Below are 26,511 nucleotides of genomic sequence, written 5' to 3'. Positions count from 1 at the left end.
TAATTTCTTTCTAAATTGTGCTTTAAGTGAAAGTTTACAGTTCTCATTAGTTTCTCATAGAAAAATTTATACACACATTGCTATGTGGCCCTAGTCGCTCTTCTTACAATGTGACAGCATGCTCCTCCTTTCCACCTTGTATTTCCCGTGTCCATTTAGCCAGCTCCAGTCCCCTTTCTGCCTTCTCATCTTGCCTCCTGACAGGAGCTGCCCATTTAGTCTCATCTATTTACTTGAGATAAACACACTCTTCACAAGCATCATTTAATATCTTATGGTCCTGTCCAGTCTTTACCTGAAGAGTTGGCTTCAGGAATGATTTTAGTTTTGGGCTCACAGGGAGTCCGAGGGCCATGTCTTCTGGGGTCCCTCCAGTCCCAGTCAAACCATTAAGTCTGGTCGTTTTACTAGAATTTGAGTTCTGCATCCCACTTTTGTCCTGCTCCGTTAGGGACTCTCTTGTTGTGTTCCCTGTCAGGGCAGTCATTGGTGGTAGCCTGGCACCATCTAGTTCTTCTGGTCTCAGGCTGATGGAGCCTCTGGTTTATATGGCCTTTTCTGTCTCCTGGGCTCATGTTTTCCTTGTGTCTTTGGTGTTCTTCATTCTCCTTTGCTCCAGGTGGGTTGGGACCAATTGATGGTACCTTAGATGGCCGCTTACTAGCTTTTAAGACCCCAGATGCCACTCACCAAAGTGGGATACAGAACATTTTCTTAATAAACTTTGTTATGCCAGTTGGACCTATATGTCCCTTGAAACCATGGTTCTCAGACCCCCACCCTTGCTTCTCTGTCCTTCGAAGTTCTTTACATTAATATTTAGTCTTTTTTATTTTTATTTTTTATGACGTTTACTTTCTCGTATATGTTCTAATTATTAAGCGTGGTCAATATCAGTGCTTTCACAGGCTCTGGATGGAAGAGAATCATTATTTTAAGTCTTTAAAGTTTTAGGATTAATTATTCGGTAACAAAGGCTTAAATTCAATAATAAATGACAACAAGGTACAGAGCAACATATAAAAAGTACTCTTGTAAAAAGGGTGTTTCTAAATTATATGTTTATCTTTACATGTATGAGGGGGAAATACAGTACATATGTCCCTGAATGTGAGTTTGCTCTGGGTGGTGTAACTTTTAAATTATGCTGCTTTTCTGATTTGTCTAAGGTAAACCAACATTTCTGACTTAAGCCTGAAAAAAAGCAGAAAATTTTGTGGAATCTTTGGGTGTTGCAGACGGTTAAGCGCTCATTTACTAGCCAAAAGGTTGGTGATTCAAACCTGCCCAGATGCACCTCAGAAGACAGGCCTGGTGACCTGCTTCCGAAAAGTCACAGCCTTGAAAATCCTATGGAGCACAGTTCTGTGACACGTGGGGTAGCCCTAAGTTGGAATTGACTCAACATCAACTGAAAACGATAATATGGGAATCTGAAACCATATCCAAAAAGAAGCAGTTTATTAAAAGAACAATTTAAAAAAAAAAAAAGATAGCCCCAAAGTAAAGAATTCCATTTTCTGTTAAGAAAGCAAACTTAATTTACTTAAATGTTTACATGATGTTGAAACACTTGCAAAGGGATCACTCTTTGATGTATTTCAAATTGGTTAAGAGTTTGCCTAAGTAGCCAAGGCTGATTTTAAGAAATAGCTAAAAACTCTTAACGAATCAACAAAATAGACTATAATGAAGTGATTTTCTTACCCTTAATTCATATGTATATTTACTGTAAATATACATATACGCTCTTTATATATTTTCTAGGTCTAAATGTTGCTCTGTTTAGAATGCACCATGGAAATAAATACACGACTTTCCCTTCCAGACTACCCAGTGTTCATTCTCATTTCCAGAGTAAAACTGATTTCTTAGGGGAAAAAACAATGTTTCTCTCAACATTTTCTGAAATAGTCAAAGGATGATATAAATTTCTAGGTAAAACCGGGCCGTACTGTGATGAATTTTGTTTGCCAGTGAAAAGCAGGAGTATAATTGTGAGAATGTAGTTTTTTATGTTTTGAAAATACACTTTCTATTAGAGGTTTCAGAATGGTTTTGCTCTTTTTTTCCTATTAGTGAAGTGAATTGGAATGGAAAATGAATTCATAGCTAAAAAACAGAAATCAGAATGACTAGTTGTAGCTTTGAATCTCACTGCAATTTAAAAGCAGTACCATTTACATAGATCTGTAGCTTGATCTTTGATTCATTTAAATAAAAAGGGTACCTATGCTTGATGGAAAATAAAAAATATAATTAGGATGCTGAAATAGGCTCTGTTAGTGGTGTGATAATTTCTGAAGCCCTGTTGTTGTTGTTTTTTTTTTCCAATCAGTTTTCTGCAGTTTTCACCAGGTGTGATCTTACGGTTCTTTGTACCCTTTTACAATAATCATTTGTAAGTACAAGAAAAGATTTTTAACTGAAACAAAATGTTTTTGTGTTAGGTGCAAGAAGTTTTTATATAACATATTTATTTCTTGTAATATTGAAGAAAAAGTACCTCAACTTTTAGGGACAAACAGTGGTACAACCATTAGAAATGACAGATAAAGGCCATAGAGGTACAAAGTGCAAAAATATGCAGTAATGAAAAGAAAATGATAAATTTGAAATTCTTAATCACAGATTATCATCATTGGTAATGAGTATAGGATTTGAACCAGATACTGGATTTGACAAAAATTGATTTCTTGGTTAAAAAGAGAATTATCTGTGGCCTATAAAGTAAGCATTTTTAACATGTAGGAAGCTTAACTAAATCTTAAAACACTCATATATATGAGACATTATGGAGTGTTTTTTTTTTAAACGGTTTTGGGCGTTGCCTGACAATTTCCTTTGTGGTTTACCTTTCAAGTGAAGTTATGAGCTATACTTTTGAGGACTAAGATGAAGGTAAATAGTTTCCCTAGATTTTTATTTGCTGCTTGTATATATGTATCCATATTGTAAATTTAACAGATGAGAACATTGCATAAAAAATTGTAATTCTTAATCATATATAAAGTAAATCATCATAGAGCAAACATTTATAAATACTGATTAGTTAAACAGCCTTTCTCAACTGGAATTTCTGGAGAGAATTCAGCCGATCACCTGAGGCATCCAGTGTATGTAATTGTCGTCTCCTCACCTGTGCATCTAGAAAGGAACTGGTCCGGTACTTATTATCTTTGAGAAAATTGAGAAATAGTCATTCAAATAGTTCCACGTTCTGTGGTTCAGATGAAGAACGCTGGATTAAAAAAGCTGGCAGAGGATCTTAGAAAATATGGAACAAGCGTGATTTTGCTTAAAGGAATTTTGCACTGACAACCAAATAATGCAGGAATATCATTTAGAAAGCACTGGGTAGTTTTCGTTGAACCTCCTGCTTTGTCCTTGACATTTTCTTAGGTTCTGAGGATACAGTATCAGGCACTAATTCAATTCTCACAACCACCAATATACCACTTAGGAATATATTGAGCAAAATCTCCCCTCCTTCTCCCCCCGCGTCAACACACACACAATTCATAAATGTTCCTGTATTGTCAAAGCCTCCGAAGAGTTGCAACTTCTAGTTTCAGGAATTGGCTATTTCCAGGGCAGAGGTTATCTTCTGGCCAGTGAAAAGGGAGCATACTTTTTTGGTCACTAGGATTGCAGTCTGGAGGGAGTTGTGTTTTCCATGTTCTTATTTGAAACTCCTTGCATTTTTCCTTTAAAAAACTGTACTCAGTTACTATAGTTTAATATATTAGCACTATGCTTGGATTGTAGAACCTAACCACTTCTTACATTGTTTCCTATGGGAAAATGGTGGTTCTCAAATTGTTGTTCTTAGGTGCCATCGAGTCTGTTTTGACTCATAGCGACTCGCTGTAACAGAGTAGTACTGCCCCATGGGTTTTCTTGGCTATAATCTTTATGAAAGCAGATTACCATGTCTTTCTCTCAAGGGGATGTTGAGTGGGTTCAAACCACCAACCTTTCCATTACAGCCAAGCACTTAACCATTTGCGTTTTTAAATAAATAAAAAAAAAATACCTTAAAACAAGCCAATTTGTAAATTAGGAACCACCTGTGTTTTACTTAGACCTCAGCCTGTGCCATCTGTCAGCACTTTTGTTGGTGATTATGGTAACTCAGCCTGTTTCTTTAGGTCCCGCAGCTTCCATGGTGCAGCAGTAGGGGTGGCCTTTGTTGCAGTCCTCAGCTTCCGGAACATTCAGATTCTTATGAGTCACTGGAGTTTTAGGAAATTAGTTAACACTTTTAAGCACTTTACTTCCAAGCAAAAATTGTTTTAGGTACATAGTAAAGCTTTTACTTTTTTTCCCTCATCATGTTTTAACTAGAAACTATAGAAGCTAAGACTGTCAGTGAGATGGATTGACACAGTGGCTGCAACAGTGGACTCAAACATAGCAATGATTATGAGGATGGTGCAGGACCGGGCAGTGTTTCGTTCTGTTGTACGTAGGGTTGCTATGAGTTAGAACTGACTCGATGGCACCTAACAACAACATCTTTAGAAAATGACTAATGGACAGTATCTCCGGTTAAAGTATTTATTTGTAAGTGAGAGAAGCGCTGTATCACAAATCTAAAATGGTTGTGTGAAAGCAAGGTGAACAGAGCCTTCTGAGATACCACCTTCCAATTTGAGTAATCCAGTACTCCTTTGTTGAAATTCATTTATTTCCTTTTTAACAGCAAAAACACTGCACATTGTATTGTTTTCCTCCAAGCTAGAGACGAAGTCTACCCAAAGTCAAATGAGAAGAGCTACTTATTGAATTCAGGTAAAAGAAATAGGAGCATAGCTTCAGCAACAGCATGGTAGTTCTACTTTTAGTCTAACCCTGTCATTTGTGTTGCTGGCATATTTAAATTATAGCTCCTCCAAGGAAATATTATATATTTCATCATTGACTCTGTTGAAGTAGAAAAGCTAAAATGAAAGAAGAAATTCAAAATCAGCATATTGCTCCTTTACCCTCCTCCCCAAAAATTTTAGAACTGTTCGTTCCAATAAGGAACTGTTTAATTTTGCTGTTTTGTGGTTTATGGTTTATGTTTCTATTATAAAGAAGAAAAGTAAGAAATAAATTAATGGTGTAATATAACCAGACTTGTTAGCAATAATTTAAGGTCTAATGATAGTATGTATGTACAGTTCTTTGATTAAAAATCGAAACATTTCCCTTCTTCTTTCTTCTATTTATGCCTTACTGTTTTGTAGTACGGACTTACTTGGTTTGTAGAGGGTTTGTCCCTGAATTAGGGAAACTTACCATGAGTATGGTTCATGGTGCCGGAGAAGTGGGATACAGAATTCATCAAGTAGTGTGAGAAACAGACCTGTACACAAATACAAACAATGCAGAGCTATACTAGAAAAACGAACAAGGCAAATACAAGAGTCAATGATAGTTTGATCAAGGGCCCTTGTTCTATAACTGTTGGTATCTCACCATTGCTTGCAGAATAAATCTCCTGTGATCATAGTGCTCCAAGTCCTCTGTTACCTGCCTCCAGCCTACCTTTCCAGCCAGAGTTATTTTCCACAGCAGTTACTGCATGTCAGACTACCCTTTGTTTTAATTCTGTTACCTGTTATTTATAGAGAATATTCTGTGCTCCGCTGCTTCTGTACCTTTGCTCATAGTATTCTTACCTGGAATACCATTCTTCCTCATCATCTTCCCATGACAGTCCTTAGAGTCCTTTAAGGCTTAACTCTAATGCAGATCCTTCCATGAAGCTTTTTCTTCTGTTTCTAAAGTATTTGTGTGTAACTCTAAATGTATCTTTTTTTTTTTTTAAATGATGGCACTGGGTATAGTAGGGGATCTCTGTCTACACATATATCCATACCAGTGCATGAGCTTGGGGCTGTAGTATTCGTCTTTGTGTAATTATGATTGTATAGAGTAATATTTGTTGAATTCTAGTGACCTAGACTGGGAATCAGGAGGCTTGGGTTATAGCCCTGGCTCTGTGACATTCAATTTTCTGGACCTCTGTTTCCTCAAATATGGATTTCGGGGGTGACTTCTAACTTTCATAATTGTATGATGAACTGCCTCTTCGTGGAGTGTTTACACATGATCCCTTTAGCATGTTAGAAGCCAAGGCTAACGGTAGGAAGGAGGAATTCACAGGATGTAGTCTACTTCAAGGATGTGCAGTTACTGAGCTATCAGAATCTGAAGACAGAAAATACTAGAAAGTAGAAACTAATTAGATATTACAGATTCTAGTAGAGATAAGCAGGAACCATTTAAGTTATGAACTGCTAGAATGTCAGAATCTCTTCTTTGCTCTATAACCTAGAGTAAGTACATAGATATTTTCAGATCATGGTGGAAGGTGAAAGTCAGAGATTACATCTTAAAGTGCTGATATAGAATATTTTCCTGAGAAATTATTCAAACTGTCTCTGTTTAAGGGGAAGAAGCAGGACTCATCCAGTAGGGGTGCATATAGATTAGTGTATTAGTGCTAGTGTAGCTCTTCATTTCTGCCTAGCATTTTGTGTATTCTTGGAATTGGTTGGCCTTCACAGTGTTGCTGGGGAAAATTAATCAATGTTAAGTAAGTCAAAACCTGCGGTATTGCCTACAAAACATCCTGTATACCCATGTGAGAAGCTGCTTGATTGCAAATTTATGCTGTAATTCAGAACATCCAATGCTGTGATTTCCTATTTATGGCTCATATTGGAAGCTTTAAATTACTTGTGTTTAATATGTTTTAACCAAAACCTTCAAACTGCAAATAAAGCTCATTTGATTTATGGGAATATCCTCTGTCTAACCTAATTGGCAAAGCTAGTCTTCATCATCAACCCAGTCAAATCATTCCCATCTTTTTTTTTTTTTTTTGGTCAGAAAAAATCTTACTCTAATTTTCTATTAAATAAGTGTATTTATCCCCCATCTAACTTTTGATTGTATCAAAACCTGGTTTCCTCACATAGTACTTTGAAAAGGCATGCATTTTAATATCTTTTTAGTAGTGACCTCCAGCACTTGATAGAAATCAATACTAATATTTTTGGGAACCAAGGCTAGTTTTCCTGTTTTTTTTTTTTTTAAAATAAGTGTTTTCAAATTAAAATAGTGCTTAGAGCATAAACATGAGTAATATGACCACTCTTATGCCAAATAATTGCACAGTCCCAGTGGAACCCCACATTCTGGAATAAAAGTAGCCAGAGTGTTGAAAATCTCTGCGCAGGTTTTTACATACCATGGTCATACCCCTAATGACATGTTTTTGTTTGTTTTGTAGCTGTAATAGCAGATGTAAATAATTTACTAGAAATAGTTGGGAACATCTTTGGATTCATCGACATGTAATGGATATATTTTATCTGTCTAGATACAGATTTTTGCTACAGTCTGCTGAACTATGTTCTTTGCCATTTCATGCATATTATGAAGTAGAGTGTTGTCTGAATTGGGGATTGAATGAGTTCCAGTGATAACCTTGGTGTGTAACTTGTTTTTTTCCTATCACGTGTACACTATAAGTTTGCTTTTTGGTTTTATACGCTACGTGTTATCACTATCAAGTATGATTGCCTAACTATAATGGTTTTCATATGAGATTTCTAAAGCCAACTTTGATGACAATATTTAAGCTGTTTACTTTTTTTAACTAATACTCCCAGCTTTCCTCCTTATCCTGTTGCCCTTGAGTCGATTCCGACTCACAGCGACCCTGTAGGACCGAGTAGAACTGCTCCATAGAGTTTCCAAGGGGTGGCTAGTGGGTTTGAACTGCCAGTCTTTTTGGTTTGCAGCCAAGCTTGTAACCACTGCACCACCAGGGCTCCCTCCTCCTTAAAAGCATTAATAACTATTTTCAGGGCTGTATATTTTATAAGAAGAGTCTTGGTGGCATGGTGGTTAAGTGCTCGACTACTAACCAAAAGGTCAGTGGTTCAAACCAGCCACCCACTCCACAGGAGAAAGATGTGGCAGACTACTTCTGTAAAGATTACAGCCTTGGAAACCCTATGGGGCAGTTCTACCCCGTTCTGCCATTGACTTGATGGCAATGGGATTTTTTTGTTTTATATTTTATAAATAAATGACATTGCAAGAGGTGAAATTTTTTACTGTTGCTTGACAAAGACTTCATGGAACTTCGTTCAACAGTGATATATTCTTTGTTAGTATTTGGGAGATAGAGTAGGATAGATCATTAATAAAGTTCTCATCACTCCTGCCATCCCACTTTACAGTATATCTGGACCCAGAACATCGCAGCGTGGGCCAGAGGACCTTGTTTCCATGCCTTGCCCTGGATAGCAATGCATATAAGGCAGGGAAACACACAGCTATACCTCAGGTTTATGTTGCTGTTATATTTCACATTGTTTCTTTTCCTTTTTTGCTACCTATTTTAGTTTCTTAGTGCTGCTATAACAAATACCACAAGTAGGTGGCTTTAATGAACAAAGTTTATTTTCTCACAGTTCAGGAGTCTAGAAGTTCAAATTCTGGGCCCTGATTGTAGGGGAAAGCTTTCTCTCTGTCACCTCTGGGCGAAGGTCCTTGACTCTTTTCAGCACCTGCCCCTAGGTTCCTTGGTAAACTTTACATGGGGTGGCATTTATCCTCCCCCATCTGAGTCCTTCTCTCTGTGCTTAATCCGCTCTTTTTATTATTCAAAGGTGACTGGGTTAAGACACACCACACCCTACACTGATGTGGCCTCATTAACATAGCAAAGAAAACCCTATTCCCAAAGATGGTTATACATCCAACACCATAACCCGTTGCTATGAGTTCAACTCATAGTGACCCTGTAGGACAGGGTAGAACTGCCCCATTGGGTTTCCCAGCCTGTAATCTTTATGGAGGCAGATTGCCACATCTTCCTCTTATGGAGTGGCTGGTGGATTCCAACTGCCAGCCTTTTGGTTAGCAGCCGAGCACTTAACCACTGCATCACCAGAGCTCATTTTCCACAGGAATAGGCTTTAGGATTTACAACACATATTTTTGAAGGACACAATTCAATCTGTAATAGCACCTCAAAGATTTTTAAACGCTGCCACAGTTTGCCTTAGTAATATTTTGCATTGAGTGAGACGTATGCTTTTCCTTTATCAAGCGATTGAATAGTAATTGTGAAATGAGAGGGGAGCATCTGAGAGCTGCCTGCTAGAGGGATGGTCTCAGACTGGTGTTTTAGGAATGGGTACCTGTGGAAGCAGAAGATCAGGAATTTTGTTTCCTAAAACTATTCCCAACAACTGTTGGAAAGTCTGTGGGTACTGCCAAGGGTATTCTTTGTGATTGATGTAATTGGAATATAATACATACCCCTGTATGTACTCCAGTTTGAAGACTCCTGGCCTAAATTCCAGTAGTACCAAAATTTTTGCGCTTTTTAGAATGTAATGTCTTTTCTTCATAGCTCTGTGTCTCTGATCACCGAGTATCCTCTCCTTAGAATGTCTTCCCTGCTAACATCTACCTTCGAATACCTCTTGTAAGGCTCAACTCAAGGGACATCTTATTTGTGAAGCCTGTTGTGCCACTACTATGTAGTTCCTTAATAGCTCCCTGGAGCCCTGATGGTGCAGTGGTTAAGAGCTCAGCTGCTAATCAAAAAGGCTGGCAGTTGGAATCCACCAGTTGCTCCGTGGAAACCCTATGGGGCAGTTCCACTCTGTCCTGTAGAGTTGCTGTGAGTCGGAATCAACTCCATGGCAACGGCTTTGGCTTTGGTTTTGGTATGTAGAATTAACTGATTTTTTTTTTTTTTTTTTTTTGGTGCCCTGAATGCTTCTGTTATATCATCTGTCACATTTCATTAAACTTGTTTGTTTAAATGTTTCTCCTTCTGCCAGACTGGAAGAGAATCACCATATGCATTACTTTTATATTGGTGTGTAACAAATTACCACAAACATACTGGCTAAAAACAACACCATTTATTATGTGACAGTTTCAGTGAGTCAGGATTCTGGCCATGGCATAGCTGGGTCCTCAGCACACGGTCTCACAAGGCTGCAATCAGGGTGTCGGCTGGGGCTGTGGTGTCATCTGAGGCTCTTGTGGATCCTCTTCCAGGCTCATGCGGTTGTTGGCAGAGTTAATCTCCTTGAAGCTGTTGAACTCATGACTGCTCACCTCTTCCAGATCAGCGGGAGAGAGGCTCAGACCTCAGGGAAGGCCCCAGTCCCTCTTTCAAGGGCTTTCATCTGGTTAAATGGCATTTGGCTGCTAACCAAAAGGTCAGCAGTTTAAATCCACCAGACCCTATGGGGCAGTTCTACTCTGTCCTATAGGGCCGCTATGAGTCGAAACCAACTTGGCAGCAACAGGTTTGGGTTTTGGGTTTATCTGATTAAATGAGCCCTGTCTGGTGGTACAATAGTTAAACACTTGTCTGCTAACTTAAAGGCTGTTGGCTCTAGCGAGCCCAGCACATCTGCAGGAAAAGCACCTGGTCATCTGCTTCGGTAAAGCTTACAAGCTAGGAACCCTGTGGGGCAGTTCTACTCTGTTGCATTCAACTCCAGGGCACACAGCAGTAACAATAGATCGGGGTAGAGGGAGGAGGAATTGAAGATGAGTTGAAGGTTTCTGGCTTGGATGACTGGGACCTAAAAATAACAATCTAGAAAAATGTGTTTTGATTAATTGAAGATCAACTGATTTGGGACCTTAGTTACATTTGCAGAATCCCTCCATCTTTGCTATATTCTGTTGGCTAGGACTCCCCCTCCCCCCCCCACCCATACTCAAAGGGAGAAGATTATATGCGTGTGACTGTTCGGGGGTCACCCTAGGGTGTGTTTGCCACACCTTGTCTTTCACTTCTGTATTCTGTATACCTAACCCAGTGACTGGAAAAGAGTTGGTGTTTGCCAATGTGAAATGGAAGGGTAGATGGGTGTATCAGTGAATGGATGGAGGGAAAAAACGGAAACACAGGCTACTTGTCACTTTCTCAAGGTCTCGGTCATGGTTATGGACTCTCTCATAGGCTTTATTGCACTCTCCTTTTGGGTGGTTTTTTTCTTGTTAAGTTTGTATTATTACCTCAGGATGTTCTCTAGAGGGAGGAGGAAGGATTAGAAGTGAAACTGATTTGTGTTTTTTTTTTTTATATAGTTTGACTTTGGAATCATCTACAGTCTGTGTTTTACCTCTTTAAAAAATAAAATAAAAAAAATGTAGAAAACAGTATTTCTTAGCTCTCAATTTACTTGCTTCCAAAAGAAAAATTACAGCCCCTTTTGTTTCTTTGATTTTAATGTTTGTTATTCATTTGTGTGTAATTAATTTGAAATTCTCCGCTGCTTGATAGAGCATGCAGTTAGTTGCTCTGTTCTTTTGCTTAATTAATGTTTTGAAAACATGATTTTTACGTCCTCCACAGCAATGTAGTGTTTTAATGCATTCAGCATCCACTATAATGGACACTTTGAGGTCTGCAATAAAAAATATATTCTCACAATATTTTTCAAAATTTAATTTGGGTGAACAAATAAGGATTCTTTTTCCTTTGGTTATTATTTTCATATGTTGGGTTTGCTCCTAACAAACATGTGAGTTTTGGAAATCAGTATTGAATGTGGGCCACAAATGAAAATTGGGTGCCAGAGATTTGTTTCTGCTCATTTTTGACCAAGCCAGTCAGCTCTCAGACAGTGGAAAACTTTGGCATTGTTAGGTATTACTGCCTCTTGCCAGCGTCCTCTTGGGCCCTTTCTCGTGTTCATCTATTCCAGAGCTTTTTCATCCATTTCTGTGGTCCAGGACTCCTGCACACTTTTAAGATCAGCTTCTCCTCAAGTCAGGGCTCTGCTATAGGCAAAGGTGCTCTGGGAGAGTCAGCAAAACCACCTCTGTGGCTTTGTTGGAGGCAGTATGGCCAAGCAGTTGAAAGCATTCAGCATTGATCCAAACTGCCTGGGTTCAAATCTTGGTTTTACCACCTAACTCTGTGACTTGGGGCAAGTTACTTAGCCTCTTCATGCCTCAATTTTTCGTCTTTAAAGTGACATGATAATGATATCTATGTTGTAAATTGCTGTGTGTGGAGGAAGTGTGTTGAAGAGTGCCTGCTGTATAGGAAGCATTGTATAATTGTTAATTGCTTACCTGTCTGTTTTCCCTCCTAAAAAAATGCTCTTGTATCTACTCTTACTACTGTGACATGCTCTCATTTCACGGCAACTGATTCTCATTTACTCATTTACAAATGGGAAAAGAGAGGAGAGAACGAAAAGGAAGGCAGGGAAGGGAGGCACTTAGAAATTCATTTGTGTTTGTCATTACTCCCATGTCATGATGCTCAGGACCAGTCCTTGTCCACTTAGAAAGGTGCATCTTACCACTCTCACTGTTATGATAGGCCAGGCCCCAAACCAAACCCACTACCATCCACCTCCATCACTTAAGAGGTTAAATGTTTTAGTTTAGAGCATGCCCTTTTCTAGTCTCTCCAGTACTCTTCTGTCGCCGCATTTCTTCAGAGCAACATACTCTAGAAGCAAAGCTCTATTACAGTATTGTGAGGAAATGGTGGGGTTTGGACAGCCTGTAGATTGGATCAGTTACATATATATCATTTTTAACTTCAACCAGACAGACAAACAGCTTAGCTCAGATTCTTAGTAACTTTTTTGAACCTAGAGATTAATCAGTACTTTGGTCCCAGTCCTCTTGAGTTTTTCTCGGTGATCTTTTTTGCTAACTCAAGGGTCCGCATTTTTGTTGTGGAGTAAAACTTCAGATCTCTGAAGCTATTTGAGTGGTAATTAATTATGTTTCGACAGTCTTCATAAATATGTCTTGCCATCTTGTCTGGTTTTTCATAGTGAGTCCTTTTGCTTCAGTCTGTACTTCTTAAAACGTAGGTTTCCCTAAAGAGCTTCGTTACCTGCTTCTGTCAATCCTAGGCTAACCACTGCTTTCAGTTAGTTACAGAGATAGTGGAGAGGTACTCCAGGTCCCATTGTCTTTCAGTATAAGTGTTACCATATTTAATACATACCAAATTTATTCCTGCCAAATCTAGTCTCAAGGGAGCCCTGGTGTTGCAACAGTGAAGTGCTCAGCTGCTCACCAAAAGGTTAGTGTTTCAAACCAGCGGCTCCACAGGAGAGTGACCTGATGATCTGCTTTTGTAAAGATTACAGCCAAGAAAACCACATGGGGCAGTTGAGCTTTTTCACATGGGGTTGCTACGAGTCAGAATTGACTAGCTGGCACCTAACAACAACAACCTACTCTCAAAGCCATATTATATTTTGTGGAGCTTTTTGCCCTCTTGCCTCGTTGATTCCACTGTCTCATATTTCTCTACCCCTTGATGGAATATAATGAAAATATAATGAATCCCTGTTCATTATTCTTCTTTATCTGGACCTTTGCTCTTCATGAGGATAAGTAATGGATCATTTTAAGATTTTTTTTTTAACTTACATCGCTGGTGTGATTTTAGTTTCTTATTCATAAGAATGAGGAAAGCGCTTTTACTGAGATAATAAATTGTAATTAAGAATTGAGAATGTTGATTGCTTCTGCCTAAGTATAATTCTTTGTCACGTAGGCTTGATTAGAGGATAAGATTCTTTTGCCTTCTATGTATTAGAGATTCTTCTTGGGGGTGACTGAATTTTGAGGGCTCTTTTCTATTTCACTATTTAGCTGTTCGCTGTCAAGAGTTGAAAGTCACATCAGTCCAGGGCTATTCTGTCTTCCAGTAATATTTCACTAGCATTTGAAATTTTTGAATAGAGCATGTATTCGGCAGACATTAAGCACTGTATACTAAATACTGTGATAGGCTCTGGGAATAAAAAGAATATAACATGATCTCTGACTCCCGAGGACTTAACCATGATGAGGCAGTGTAGTACAAAGAGCTTTAGTCTTGGGACCATCACGCCCAGCTCTGGCTCTGGGCAGTGCATAACAAAGATCAAGTTGTCTGAACCTTTCTATTGCCTCATTTGTGGAACGAGAGAATTGGCCTAAGTGATCTCTTCAGATTTTGCCTACATCTGACATTCTTTGATTCCGAAATTTTCTTAACGGCTACTTAACATTGTTGTGAAGATCAAATTAGAAAAATTTATGAAAGCACTTTTAAGACTAGTAAGTGTTATATAAACAAAGACATTACTAATTATTTACTAATTTGATGTTATTTACTAATGTTTTTAGTCCAAAGACAAGATGTATTAAGTGTTATAACTAAGTTCCAGAAGCTTAAGGAAAAGAAAGTGTGACCTTTTTCTGATTTTAGCTCCAAGTTCTGGGGGCAGTTTATAGAGTATCTTATTATCCCACTGGAAACCCTGGTGGTGTAGTGGTTAAGAGCTATGGCTGCTAACCAAAAGGTTGGCAGTTCGAATCCACCAGGTACTCTTTGAAAACTCTATGGGGCAGTTCTACTCTGTCCTGTAGGGTTGCTATGAGTCAGAATTGACTCTACAGCAGTGGATTTTTTTTATTATCTCATTACTGAATTAAGCCAAGCACTTTAACCACTGCCTGGTCCTGCACCATCCTCCTAATCATTGCTCGAGCCCGCTATTGCAGCCACTGTGTCAGCCCATCTTGTTGACAGTCTTCCTCTTTTTCACTGACCTTCTACTTTACCAAGCATGTGGTCCTTCTCCGAACTGGTCCCTCCTGGTAAAATGCCCAAAGTACGTGAGATGAAGTCTCAGCATCCTTGTTTCTAAGGATGTACTTAGAAGCTGTGCTTCTTCAAAGACAGATTTGTTTGTTCTTCTGGCAGTCTGTAGTATATTCAATATTGTTTACCAACACCATAATTCAAATGCATCACTATTCTGTACTAGGCTTGTGAAAGCCTGGGTTAGTAGGTAGTTGATGTTCATCGTTATGGAATAATTGTATTTTTGCAGATGTGACTGCATCTTTACAACTTGACATGGGACCACCATGTTTAAATATACAGTCTAATTTTTGGTCAGTTTTTTTGACTTTTTTCCCCTAAAAATTTTCAAGTATATGACATATGCCAGACTTTCAAATTTATAGATTGCTTTTAAAAGTCCAATTATCCTTCTCCATGGTTGTAGATTAAAACATTCTCTGACAATCTACAGGATGACTTAGACCATAAGCTAATTGATAAAGTTGAATCAGTAATTATGTTTTAATTATTATTGGATGTTTATTCTCTGATCTAAGTACCAGTTTGAGCCCTTTGAAATTTTTCATTATGAAGCATTGATCGCCGCTAGTATGAGCATTCTTAAAAAGTTTTCATAATGTATACCCTTAATGTTCTTTTACTTGGTTTGTTTATAATTACCGCTCAGCAATTTTATTTACTGTTGAAATGGTGAGGCTCTTTCACTAAAAGCTGCTTCTGAAATAAGATGTGAACATATTTTCATTTGCGAAGTTCCTGGCAATAAAGAGCAATAGCTGTTGTTCATTTAATCTGTTAGCATTTAAGGTGAAAGCTTTCAAATTAATTTTTTGTTCATTTTTTTATGATTATAAACTTGGTTCACTTTCAGCTTTTGAAGAATAAAATCATTATCCTGTGATACTGGTAAACTCATACACCTAATGACTCATCCCTTTCTATATATGGTAGGGAAATGGTGTTTCATTGTTAAAACTAGAATTGGGTTAGTCAACCAGAAGTGAACCTCTAATTGTTTCCAAATGCTTACTTTTGGGTTTGGATGCAGCCCTAAGTCTTAGCTCAGTCAGGAATTTGCTAAGCTTTTCTTTTTCTACATATCCTTTCATTATGGCTAGATAGATCCATGGTAAAATCTGTTTTATGATTCCTCATTATGATAGTTAACCAGAAAAATATGGCCACAAACTCCTGAGTTAAACACAATTTTAAAGGGCAAAATCTAGAGTTTTCACGGGTTTCTTTTATATTTTTAGGACCTTTGAAATTATTATAAAAACTGACTTCGGTTCTAAATTGCATGTCACCATGATGGCAAGCACGCTTTTCCCCACCCCAGTTTCATCACCTAATTACAGCTCCTACTGCTGGAATTCTTACATTATTTTAAAATTGTTAACGGAGAAAAGCAGTGTGACACATCCACACGCTTCAGTGAAATGCTCGCTCCTGTTGAATGTTAATGTTCTATTAAAATTCTACCTAAGCAGGCAGCCACCAGCTCTTACAGCCCAAGGTCCTTTGGGGGAGAAAATTCACTAAATCTAAGTACCCTAAAACAATAAATATTTTAACAATAACAATAAATAAATTTTCTAAAACACTAAAAGTTGTTCACAAAAATATATTTCACACGTATTGCTGAAAAAACAAAAACACGCAGTTCCCATCAAGTTGATTCTGACTCACGGAGGCCCCGCGTGTGTCAGAGTAGAACTTGTGCTCCATACGGTTTTCAGTGGCTGGTTTGTTGGAAATAAATCGCCAGGCCTTTCTTTTGAGGTGTCTGTGAGTGGACTCAAACCACCATCCTTTTGGTTACACCACCCAGGGAGCTGACCACAACTGCTAAAGAGTCCACAGTAATTTCATGGCCCAGGCTTGTATGCCTTCTGTTGCCGTTGAGTCCATGTCTTGTATTCATGTTTTTTTCTTTTCTCCCCTTTTCTTTAAAGGTATATTTTAAAAGTAAATTATTAACATGCCACTGAGGAAACTGTTCACTAAAAGTTTATAGCACACGAAAATGCATACAGACATAATCTCTGCTGTTGTTAGTTGCTCTCAAGTCAGCTCTGACTCGTGGTGTCTCCGTGTACGACAGAACGAAATGTCGCCCAATCCTGCACCATCTTCACTATTGTTCGTATGCTCCGGTTCATTGCTGTCCCCACTGTATATTTTGAGTGCCTTCCACTCTAGGGAACTCTAGTCTTCCAGTACTACATGGGACAGTATTCTGTTGTGATCCATAGAGTTTTCGTTGGCAAATTTTCAGATAGATCATCAGGTCTTGCTTCCTAGCCTTAGTCTGGAAACTCTGCCGAAACCTGTCTGCCATGGGTAACCATACTGGTACTTGAAATACTGTTTTTTTATACAAATAACAGCATGCCTTCTACATTTGTTTGCCAGCTGCGCCCTCCCCACTTGAGGTATTTTCGTAAGTGCCACTGTGCCAATTTTTTTTTTTACGTGTTGTTCTAAGAAAATTAGTATAACACATGAAAATAACTGGAGCAGGGGAGAGCATGGGTGGTAAACAAATGTAGAGGCATGTGTTAATTTGCATAAGAGTGCAGTACTGGTGGCTAGCTTCCAGCACCCTAGCAAAATGCAAGCCACTACAGCATGACAAACTAATCAGGGGGTGGCGGGCATAATCTGTACTTGTTTTAAATTCACATGTGCCATCTTCCAAATGGTGGGCCCTAAATAAGTGTCCATTGCTTGATTTTCACTGATCCGTTGATAGACTTTTTCAGCAGTTACGAATTTTTCTCTTAAATTAGGTATTATGTATTTATTATTATTTCTGGTGCCTAGCACATACTGGCATATAATAAATGTTGGTTGAATTGAATTTTTCAAAATTAAATTTGAAGTCTAAAAACCTGATCTGTTATTCTAGCTGTCTACTCGTAGTTGTCTCCTCAAGCAAGTTATTTTGATGGTTTAGGCCTCCATTTCCACAATTGTAAAATAAGGTTCCATCTGGTTCTAGAAAATCTGATGCCAAGCATATACCAACCAAACTGTTGCTTTCGAGTCGATCCCAACTCTTAGTGACCCTATAGGATGGAGTAGAACTGCCCCATAGGGTTTCCAAGGCTATAATCTTTACAGGAGCAGACTGCCACATCTCTCTCCTGTGTAGGGGCTGGTGGGTTTGGACTACCAGCTTTTTTTGTTAGCAGCTGAGCTCTTAACCACTGTGCCACCAGGGCTCCACCAAGCATATAACCCAGTGGAGGTGTTTAATAATTCTTACTTTGTATTGATTTCTTAATAAAATTTATTTGTAGGATTACTTAATTAACGATTGAGTAAATTGGTTTGCCAAGCATATCTTACGCATCATGGTGGCATTGCTTTTTTTTTTTTTTTAATAACATGCCTCCTTCATTTCCAGATATATTCTCTAACATTCCTTATAGTTTGAACACTTTTTTCTGTTTGATTTTTTAAATTTTTATTGTGCTTTAAGTGGAAGTTTGCAAATCAAGTCAGTGTCTCATACAAAAATTTATGTACACCTTGCTGCGCACTCCTAGTGCTCTCCCCATAATGAGATAGCGTACTCCTCTCCATCCTGTATTCCCAGTGTGCATTCAGCCAGCTTCTGTCCCCCTCTGCCTTCTCATCTCCCCTCCAGACAGGGGCTGCCCATATAATCTCATGTGTCTACTTGAGCTAAGAAGCTCACTCCTCACCAGTATCGTTTTCTACCTTATAGTCCAGTCCCTGTCTGAAGAGTTGGCTTTGGGAATGGTTCCAGTCTTGGACTAACAGAAAGTCTGACCTCCGGGGTCCCTCTAGTCTCAGTCAGATCATTAAGTCTGATCTTTTTATGAGAATTTGAGGTCTGCATCCCATTATTCTCCTGCTCCCTTAGGGATTCTCTGTTGAGTTCCCTGTCAGGGCAGTCATCGGTTATAACCGAGCACTATCTAGTTCTTCTGGTCTCAGGCTGATGTAGTCTCTGATTTATGTGCCCTTTCTGTCCCTTGGGCTTGCCTTGTGTCTTTGGTGTTTTTCATTCTCCCTTTCTGTCTCTTGGGCTCACCTTGTGTCTTTGGTGCTCTTCGTTCTTCTTTGCTCCAGGTGGGTTGAGACCAACTGATGCATCTTAGATGGCAGTTTGCTAGCGTTTAAGACCCCAGATGCCACTCTCCAAAGTAGAATGCAGAATGTTTTCTTAATAGATTTTATTATGCCAATTGACCTAGATGTCCCCTGAAACCATGTTCCTCAGACCCCCGCCCCTGCTATTCTGGCTTCGAAGCATTCGGTTTATACAGAAAACTTGTTTGCTTTTGGTGTAGTCCAGTTATGCTGACCTCTTCTGTATTGTTGAACATTTTTTCTTATTGAATGAAAAATATTTTAAAGAAGGAAGATATTGCCTACTTAATCCGTTCCTTTTTATAGGTGAAAAAACTGGTGCTGTGGAAAGCTGTACCATTTGTCCAAAGCTATTTAATGACGTACAGAATTAGAGCCCAAGTATCATGATTCCATTCCAGTGCATTTTTTACCTCAGAAGTCTCCAGGCATTACTAGCCGTTTCTTGGGATAAAGATTGGAAAAGAAATGATCAAAACAGCTAAGCTTGGAAGACATATATTTAGAAAAAAAAAATTATTTTCCTATTGTCAAACAGAAAGGTGCCCTGGTGGCACTATGTTTAAAACGATCGACTGCTAAACAAAACCAGCAGCGGCTCCACGGGAGAGAGATATGGCAGTCTGCGTCTGTAGAGATTTACAGCCTTGGAAGCACTATGGGGTTGCCGACTCAAGGGCAGTGGATTTGTTTTTTTGTTTACAGTGGTTTCAGAAGAACTGATTTTGAGCCTCATTTTCTGAGAAGTACAGTAAGGAAAGTAAGAAACAAAAATTGTAATTTTGACATAATGCTGTGACACGCTTTTTTTCTAAGAAATGGAAATAGAAGAAAAACATGTCCTGATAGTTGTAATTTATTTTCAAGTGGTAGTGGTTGAATTGTACCTTATTAGTCTGCTGTCATGTTTTACTTTGCCATTTTTGTAACTCCAGGAAGTCTTTACTTATTTAATTAACCGTATAGTGGGTAGAAACAGATGGAGCTCCTTATTTTAGATGAAGGAATAACCAGTGTTCTTTTACTGTCAAAATCCTTGACTCCACTTCTGATTGCTTCCCACCAGTTTATTCCTTTTAAAAAGTTACACCAAAACCTAGTGACTAAAACAACCAATTTTTATTGTCGTACTGTTTCTGCGAATCAGAAATCTGGACGTGGCTAACTCAGGCTCAGAGTCTCTCACAGAGTGGCAAACAAGGTGTTGGCCAGGGCTGTAGTCATCTTAAGACTCATTTGAGAAGAATCCACTTACACCAATGATTGTTGACAGTGTTTAGTTCCTCTTGGGCTGCTGGTCTAAGGGCCTCTGTTCTTCACCAGAGACATCCCTCAGTTCCTTGCCATGTGAGTCTCTACAGGAGAGCTCACAACATGGCACTATGAATGAGCAGGTGAGACGGTAAGAGAGGCAGATGAACAAGGCATCTTCTTTTAACCTAATCTTGGAAGTTATATGTCATCGCTTTTGCTATACTCTTCATTAGTAGCAAGCCACTAGGTCCAACCCACATTCAAAGGTAGGGTTTACACAAGGTCATAAATGCCAGGGAAGCAGGGATCGTTGAGACCCATCTTTGAAGCTGCTTATCACAGAGGACTTGAGGAAACAACACTAAAGGCAAAGAGACCACTTGTTAGGTGCTGTCAGGTTGGTTCCAATTCATAGTGACCCTATGTACCACAGAGCAAAACACTTCGGTCCTGTGCCATCCTCACAGTTGTTACGCTTGAGCCCATTGTCGTAGCCGCTGTGTAAATCCATCTCGATTAAGGGTCTTCCCCTTTTTTTCTGACCCTCTGCTTTACCAAGCATGATGTCCTTCTCCAGGGACTGGTGCCTTCTGATAACATGTCCAAAGTACGTAAGACGAAGTCACCCCATCCTCACTTCCAAGGAGCATTCTACATGTACTTTGTCCAAAACAGATTTGTTCGTTCTTCTGGTAGTCCGTGGTATATTCAGTATTCTTCGCTGACACTATGATTCAAAGGCGTCATTCTTCTTCAGTCTTCCTTATTCATTGTACAGCTTTCATATGTATATGAGGCTATTGAAAGTACTATAGCTTGGGTTAGGAGCACCTTAGTCTTCAAAGTGACATCTTTGTTTTTTAAGACTTTAAAGAGGTCTTCTGCAGCAGATTTGCCCAATGCAATAATAACGTTGATTTCTTGACTGCTGCTTCCATGGGTGTTGATTGTGGATCCAAGTAAAATGAAGTCCTCGACAGCTTCAATATTTTCTCCGTTTATCATGGTGTTGTTTATTGGCCCAATTGTGAGGATTTTTGTTTTCGTTATATTGAGGTAGAATCCACACTGAAGGCTGTAGTCTTTGATCATCATTGGTAAGTGCTTCACATCTTCTTCAGTTTCAGCAAGCAAGGTTGTATAATCTGTATAACGCAGGTTGTTAATGAGTCTTCCTCCAATCCTGATGCCGCATTCTTCTTCATATAGTCCAGCTTCTCAGATTGTTTGCTTAGCATACAGATGGCATAAGTATGGTAGAAGGATACAACCTTGATGCACGCTTTTGCTGACTTTAAACCGCACAGTATTCCCTTGTCCTATTCAAACGACTGCCTATTGGACTATGTACAGGTTCAGCATGAGCACAATTAAGTGTTCTGGGATGCCCATTCTTTGCATTATTATCCATAATTTGTTATGATTCACATAGTCAGATGCCTTTGCATAGTAAATAAAACACAGGTAAACATCTTTCTGGTATTCTCTGCTTTTAGCCAGGATCCATCTGACATCAGAATGATATCCCTTATTCCATGCCCTCTTCTGAATCCAGCTTGGATTTCTGGCAGTTCCCTGTCAATGTACTGCTGTTTGAATGATTTTCAGCATAATTTTATTTGTATGTGTGTTAATGATGATGTTCAGTAATTTCCACTTTCTGTTGGATCACCTTTCTTTGGAATGGGCACAAATATGGATCTCTTCCAGTCGGTTGACCAGGTAGCTGTCCTCCAAATTTCTTGGCATGGATGAGTGAGCGCCTCCAGTGCTGTATCTGTTCTTTGAAACATCTCAGTTGGTATTCAATTTCTGGAGCCTTGTTTTTCACCAGTGCCTTCAGCACAGCTTGGACTTCTTCCTTCAGTACCACTGGTTGTTGATCATATGCTACCTCCTGCTATGGTTGAATGTCAATCAATTCATTTTGATACAGTGACTCTTTGTATTCCCTCCATCTTCTTTTGATACTTCTGGGTTACTCAGTATTTTCCCCACAGAGTTCTTCACTATTGCAACTTGAGGCTTGAATTTTTCTTCAGTTCTTTCAGCTTGAGAAATGGCGAGCGTGTTATTCTCTTTTTGATTTTCTAACTCCAGGTGTTTGCACATGTCATCATAGCACTTTGTCCTGTCAAGCCGTCCTTTGAAATCTTCTGTTCCACTCTTTTACTTCATCATTTTCTTCCTTTGGCTTTAGCTACTCTATGTTCAAAAGCAAGTTTTAGAGTCTCTTCTGACATCCGTTTTGGTCTTTTCTTTCTTTCCTGTCTTTTTAATGATCTCTTGCTTTCTTCACGTACAATGTCCTTGATGTCATCAGAGACCACTTAGGCTATTATAATAATCCCAGTAAAAGATACAGAGATTATTGTAGACATGTGTAGTTGAATGTAGGGAAGGAAATGGAGACAAGAGATATTTAGGATGTTAAATCATGAGAGTTTGTTGATTTAGAGCATGGGGGTTATAAGGGAGAAGGAGGAATTAAGGGTGACATCTAATTATTCTTGACTCTTAAATCATCATTTATCTAAAGAATACTTTCTCTTGAATGTGATGGAAACTCTTGTCCACATTGAGATTTTTCATCTTCATTGGCTATCATCCCCCTCCACACATTCAGTCATCTAGACTTGACCTTGACATTGCTCTCACTGTTTTTTCTACTGTATTCAGTTAGACACCAGTTTTTTCTCTCAATATCTGTTTAATTTTTCTATTTGTCTCTTTCCATTGTTACCCTCCTTATCCAAGCACTTACATTGTATTCTTGAAGTGTGGGACATGTCTCCTAATTTCTTTCCTGTGGCTTTTCTTTTTCTCTAACCCAGACTTTAAAACATCTTTATTTCTATTATTCATCCAACCAACAAGTGTTTATTAAGGACTTACTTTGTGTTGGTCGTTTATTAGGCCTTGGAAATGTAATAGGAACAAGATAACCATTTGCTCTGTTCTTTTAGGTCTTCACTATGTTTTTCCTTTCCATGTATCAGAAATACCACAAACCCTTTAAGGTACACTTCAACTTCTTTTCTTCCTGTGAGACCTTCTGAGAAAGTCGTATGTTCTTTGTAAAAATTAAGGATCAGTCAGCAATGACATAGGCTTTAGAAATTATCTTGGAAGGTTCTAGCCTTTGGAGTCATATTTTAAATAGCAGTTGAACAACTGCTGTGTTTAGATTTTTAGATGGTTCAGTGTTATTCAGTATTATAACTTTAGTTTATTACACACTAATACGATATTTTCTCTAGTTCCTTTACGTTAGATAGTGGCTTACTGATCACACTGAAAATTTGGAACAGCGACTGGATTCTTTTTCCTCATTCTCATAAATTTTATTACATTCTACTGTAGGCAGGTATATTATTCTTGCAGGATGAGATTCCCAGAATGTGGTTTTAACAAATTTGTTTTTTTCTTTTTCTTTAGTGTTATTCCTCTTTTAAGAGAGTCTGTTGGAATATTAATGCAGAGAACCCCTCCCCTGTTGGAAAATACTCTGCCTCAGTGTTATCAGAGGGTAAGTTTCAAAGCTCTCAAACGATTGGATTTTATGTTGTTTTTAAATTGTTACGGTTTTTAGCTCTTACAAATATGGGTACCATGTGTGTATAATTTGGCGTTTCTTCCCAGATTGAATGTTGACCATGAATGCCATTTATGTAAACCAAAGCAAAATCCTTGGAAAATATTGAACTTTACTAAAGAAAATGTGGTAAAAATTGCCCTCATCTAGAAATTGAAGAGTTCTTTTAAAATACAGAATATGAATAGCAGATGAGATAAGCATTTAGTCAGCATATATTTTTTGAGCTCCTGCTTTGTGCCAGCCATTTCTAAGGTACTGGGGATGTCATGGTAAACAAGACAGCGTCTCTGTTCCTAAGGAGCTTACGGTCTAGTGCGGAAACAATAAACAGACAAATAACAAAATGTTAGTGATAATTATGATAGTAAAAATAAAAGAATGATATGATAGACATGGGTGGCTATGTTAGATTCACTGAGGAAGTCGTATTTAAGTTGAAACCTTGATGACAAGAAGGAGCCAGCCATATGAAAATGTTGGCAAAGAGTGTTCCAGGCAAAAGAAAATGCAAATACAAAAGTTTTATGACTGGAACTAATTTAGTATGTTTGAGGAGCCAAGAAAAAGGCCACTGTGGTTGAAGCATAACGAATACAGGGAAGCATGGCTTATAAGGTTGGAGAGAATGACAGGGGCCGAATCATACAAGGGTTGTGGTCATACAAAGAGGTTTAGATTTAATTCTACCAATGAAAAGCTTTTAGGCAGGGGAAGTATCATACATCTAAGTTATGTTTTTAAAAGATTATTCATCTTGCTATGTAGAGAACAAATTCTAAGGAGAAAGAAAACAAAACCAGCTCTTTCGATACTGTGAATTCTGTTGTTTTCTGAGTGCATCATTGATTTCTGTCCTTTATTTCCTTCCTTGCTTATTTGTTTGGGCTTACTCTGTTGATCTTTGTCTAGCTTTTTAGCTCATTTGTGTTTATTTTTGTTCTCTACTGATGCATTTGAAACTGTAAATTTCCCTCTAGGTGCTCTCTCAGCCGTGCCTTACAAATTTTGATATGAATACTCAATACATATTTGTTAATTCAGATACCCCCTCCTATTTTTAACCAAAGAGTACAGTCTGTTTACTGATATGTTGCACAATAATTCAAGTAGGAGAGGACACTTACACTTGAGTATGATGTTAATACCTGCACTTGACATTTTAGGTGCAGCAGTTGCAAGGTGTTTACAACTTACAAGAGCAGCATTTCTGGACTTTATGCTCTGACGTTTACGTTGGGACCTTGAAATTAGTAGTAGCCCCTGATGCTGATGCAAGGTGGATTTTAAGCCAAACACATAGCATTTTTACTCAGGTATGGCTGTTTTATTAACTTCTTTTAAGGGTCTTGAAACCTATTTATTGTATATATTATTTTTATGAATATTCACTAACATATTAAATATATGCTACTACACTATGAGGTAAGTATAATACTTTATTTTTTTTCAACCACGGAGCAAATTTGGGAGATCCTTATTTTAGTTAATACTCTTGAAGAAGATAGTTCCTATTTTATTTATGGCTGTACTGATTTGCATTCCTTCAAGAGAAAGTAGATTCTCCTTTGCTGTGTGGTCTTTATAAGACATTAGATGCCGTTTGAAGCCAAGAATTCTAAAATAGCATCTGGAGTAACAATAATAACTTTCAGTGGCTATAGCTAAAAGCAGACTTAGGTGTACTCTTTTTGTGTGATAGCAAAGCCATAGTTCCCTTTTGTGTGATTTAATAGGTTAATATGTTATTGGGTTTTCCTTAACTCTATATTTGGAATCATGAATTAATCAGTGCATGCCTGCAACCAAATTATCTTAATTAATGATTGTGTAATTGTGGGGGTTGACATAGTTGTGTGAATGGTAATTAAAGAGTGAGTATTATGGTATTGTGTATATATTGGGAGAATATGAGGATCATGTTAATGATATCTGAGGAGAATGAGAAAAACACACTTTTTTTTTCCCCTTTGGTCTAGTTTGCTAGGAGTATTTGACCAAAAATCTAGACGTCCGCACTGATGCCAAAATCATCTAATACATACATGTAATGAGGAGACTAGTTCCATGCCTTAAAAATCTGTGGTTGGAAATTGCCATCTGTGCCTCCTGATGTGATGCAATGGGAAGCACACAACATGGCCTGTGTAATACCCTTGCCCAAAATGTCCAACTTGAATCTGATCATTCACAAACAGTCAGACATACCAGCTTGTGGGACTTTAGCCTGGATTCTAAAAAAAATCTTAATGTCATGGAAGGAAAAAAAAATGGAGGGATTATTCTGCATTAAAGAAGACTTTAAATGAAATATGTGATTCTTGATTAGATCTTGGGTTGGGGAAAAAATAGCTCCAGAGAATTGGGTATTCAAGGAAATTAGAATGTGGAGTACATGGTAGTGTATATAATAGTGTGGGTGTTAAATTTCCTGGGTGTGATAGTAGTATTGTGGCTATACAAGAGTATCTTATTCTTAGGAGACACATGGCTGAAGGATTTAGTGGGAAAGCGTCAGGATGTCTAACTAATTTTCAAGTGTTTCGGCAAATTAAAAAGGTTAAATATTTATGTAGAGAGATAAAGCAAATGTGGCAAAATGTTAATAATTTGTTAATTTAGGACATAGATATTTATTAGACTCTTCTTTTGATTATAAAATTTTACAACATAAAAAGTTAAAAAAAAACAAACTTTGGTAGCTCCCCACTGCCACCTGGAGAAAGCCTAAACTTTCTAGCATGACCCAACAAACTTTTCACACCTCTTCTCCTGCTGTTCGTTTGTCAAGCGCTTCATGTTCCAACCCCACCAGACTATTAACTTTTCTGTGTGGGACAGAAATCCTACTGTTAACTTAAAGGTTCATTTCAATTGT

At 38.3% G+C, this 26,511-nt stretch overlaps 1 protein-coding gene across 3 annotated transcripts in view; it reads left to right on the top strand.

Moving 5' to 3' along the window:
* The window catches only part of SLC30A7 (solute carrier family 30 member 7), a 615,874-nt gene that overhangs the window by 54,944 nt on the left and 534,419 nt on the right, over nucleotides 1-26,511 (top strand). For all 3 annotated transcript variants that reach the window (XR_007516772.1, XM_049880234.1, XM_049880232.1), the window contains 2 exons: nucleotides 23,477-23,567; nucleotides 24,800-24,949. Coding sequence is in view for 2 of the 3 variants with exons in the window: in XM_049880234.1 (XP_049736191.1) it covers nucleotides 23,477-23,567; nucleotides 24,800-24,949 (241 nt within the window). In the remaining variant the exon portion in view is untranslated. The remainder of the gene's footprint in view (nucleotides 1-23,476; nucleotides 23,568-24,799; nucleotides 24,950-26,511) is intronic.

The sequence above is a fragment of the Elephas maximus genome, chromosome 3 (assembly GCF_024166365.1).
Source record: "Elephas maximus indicus isolate mEleMax1 chromosome 3, mEleMax1 primary haplotype, whole genome shotgun sequence".
NCBI classification, from domain to species: Eukaryota; Metazoa; Chordata; class Mammalia; order Proboscidea; family Elephantidae; genus Elephas; species Elephas maximus.
Note: the sequence above shows the minus strand (reverse complement) of the source record. Positions and strands in the feature narration are given on the sequence as shown.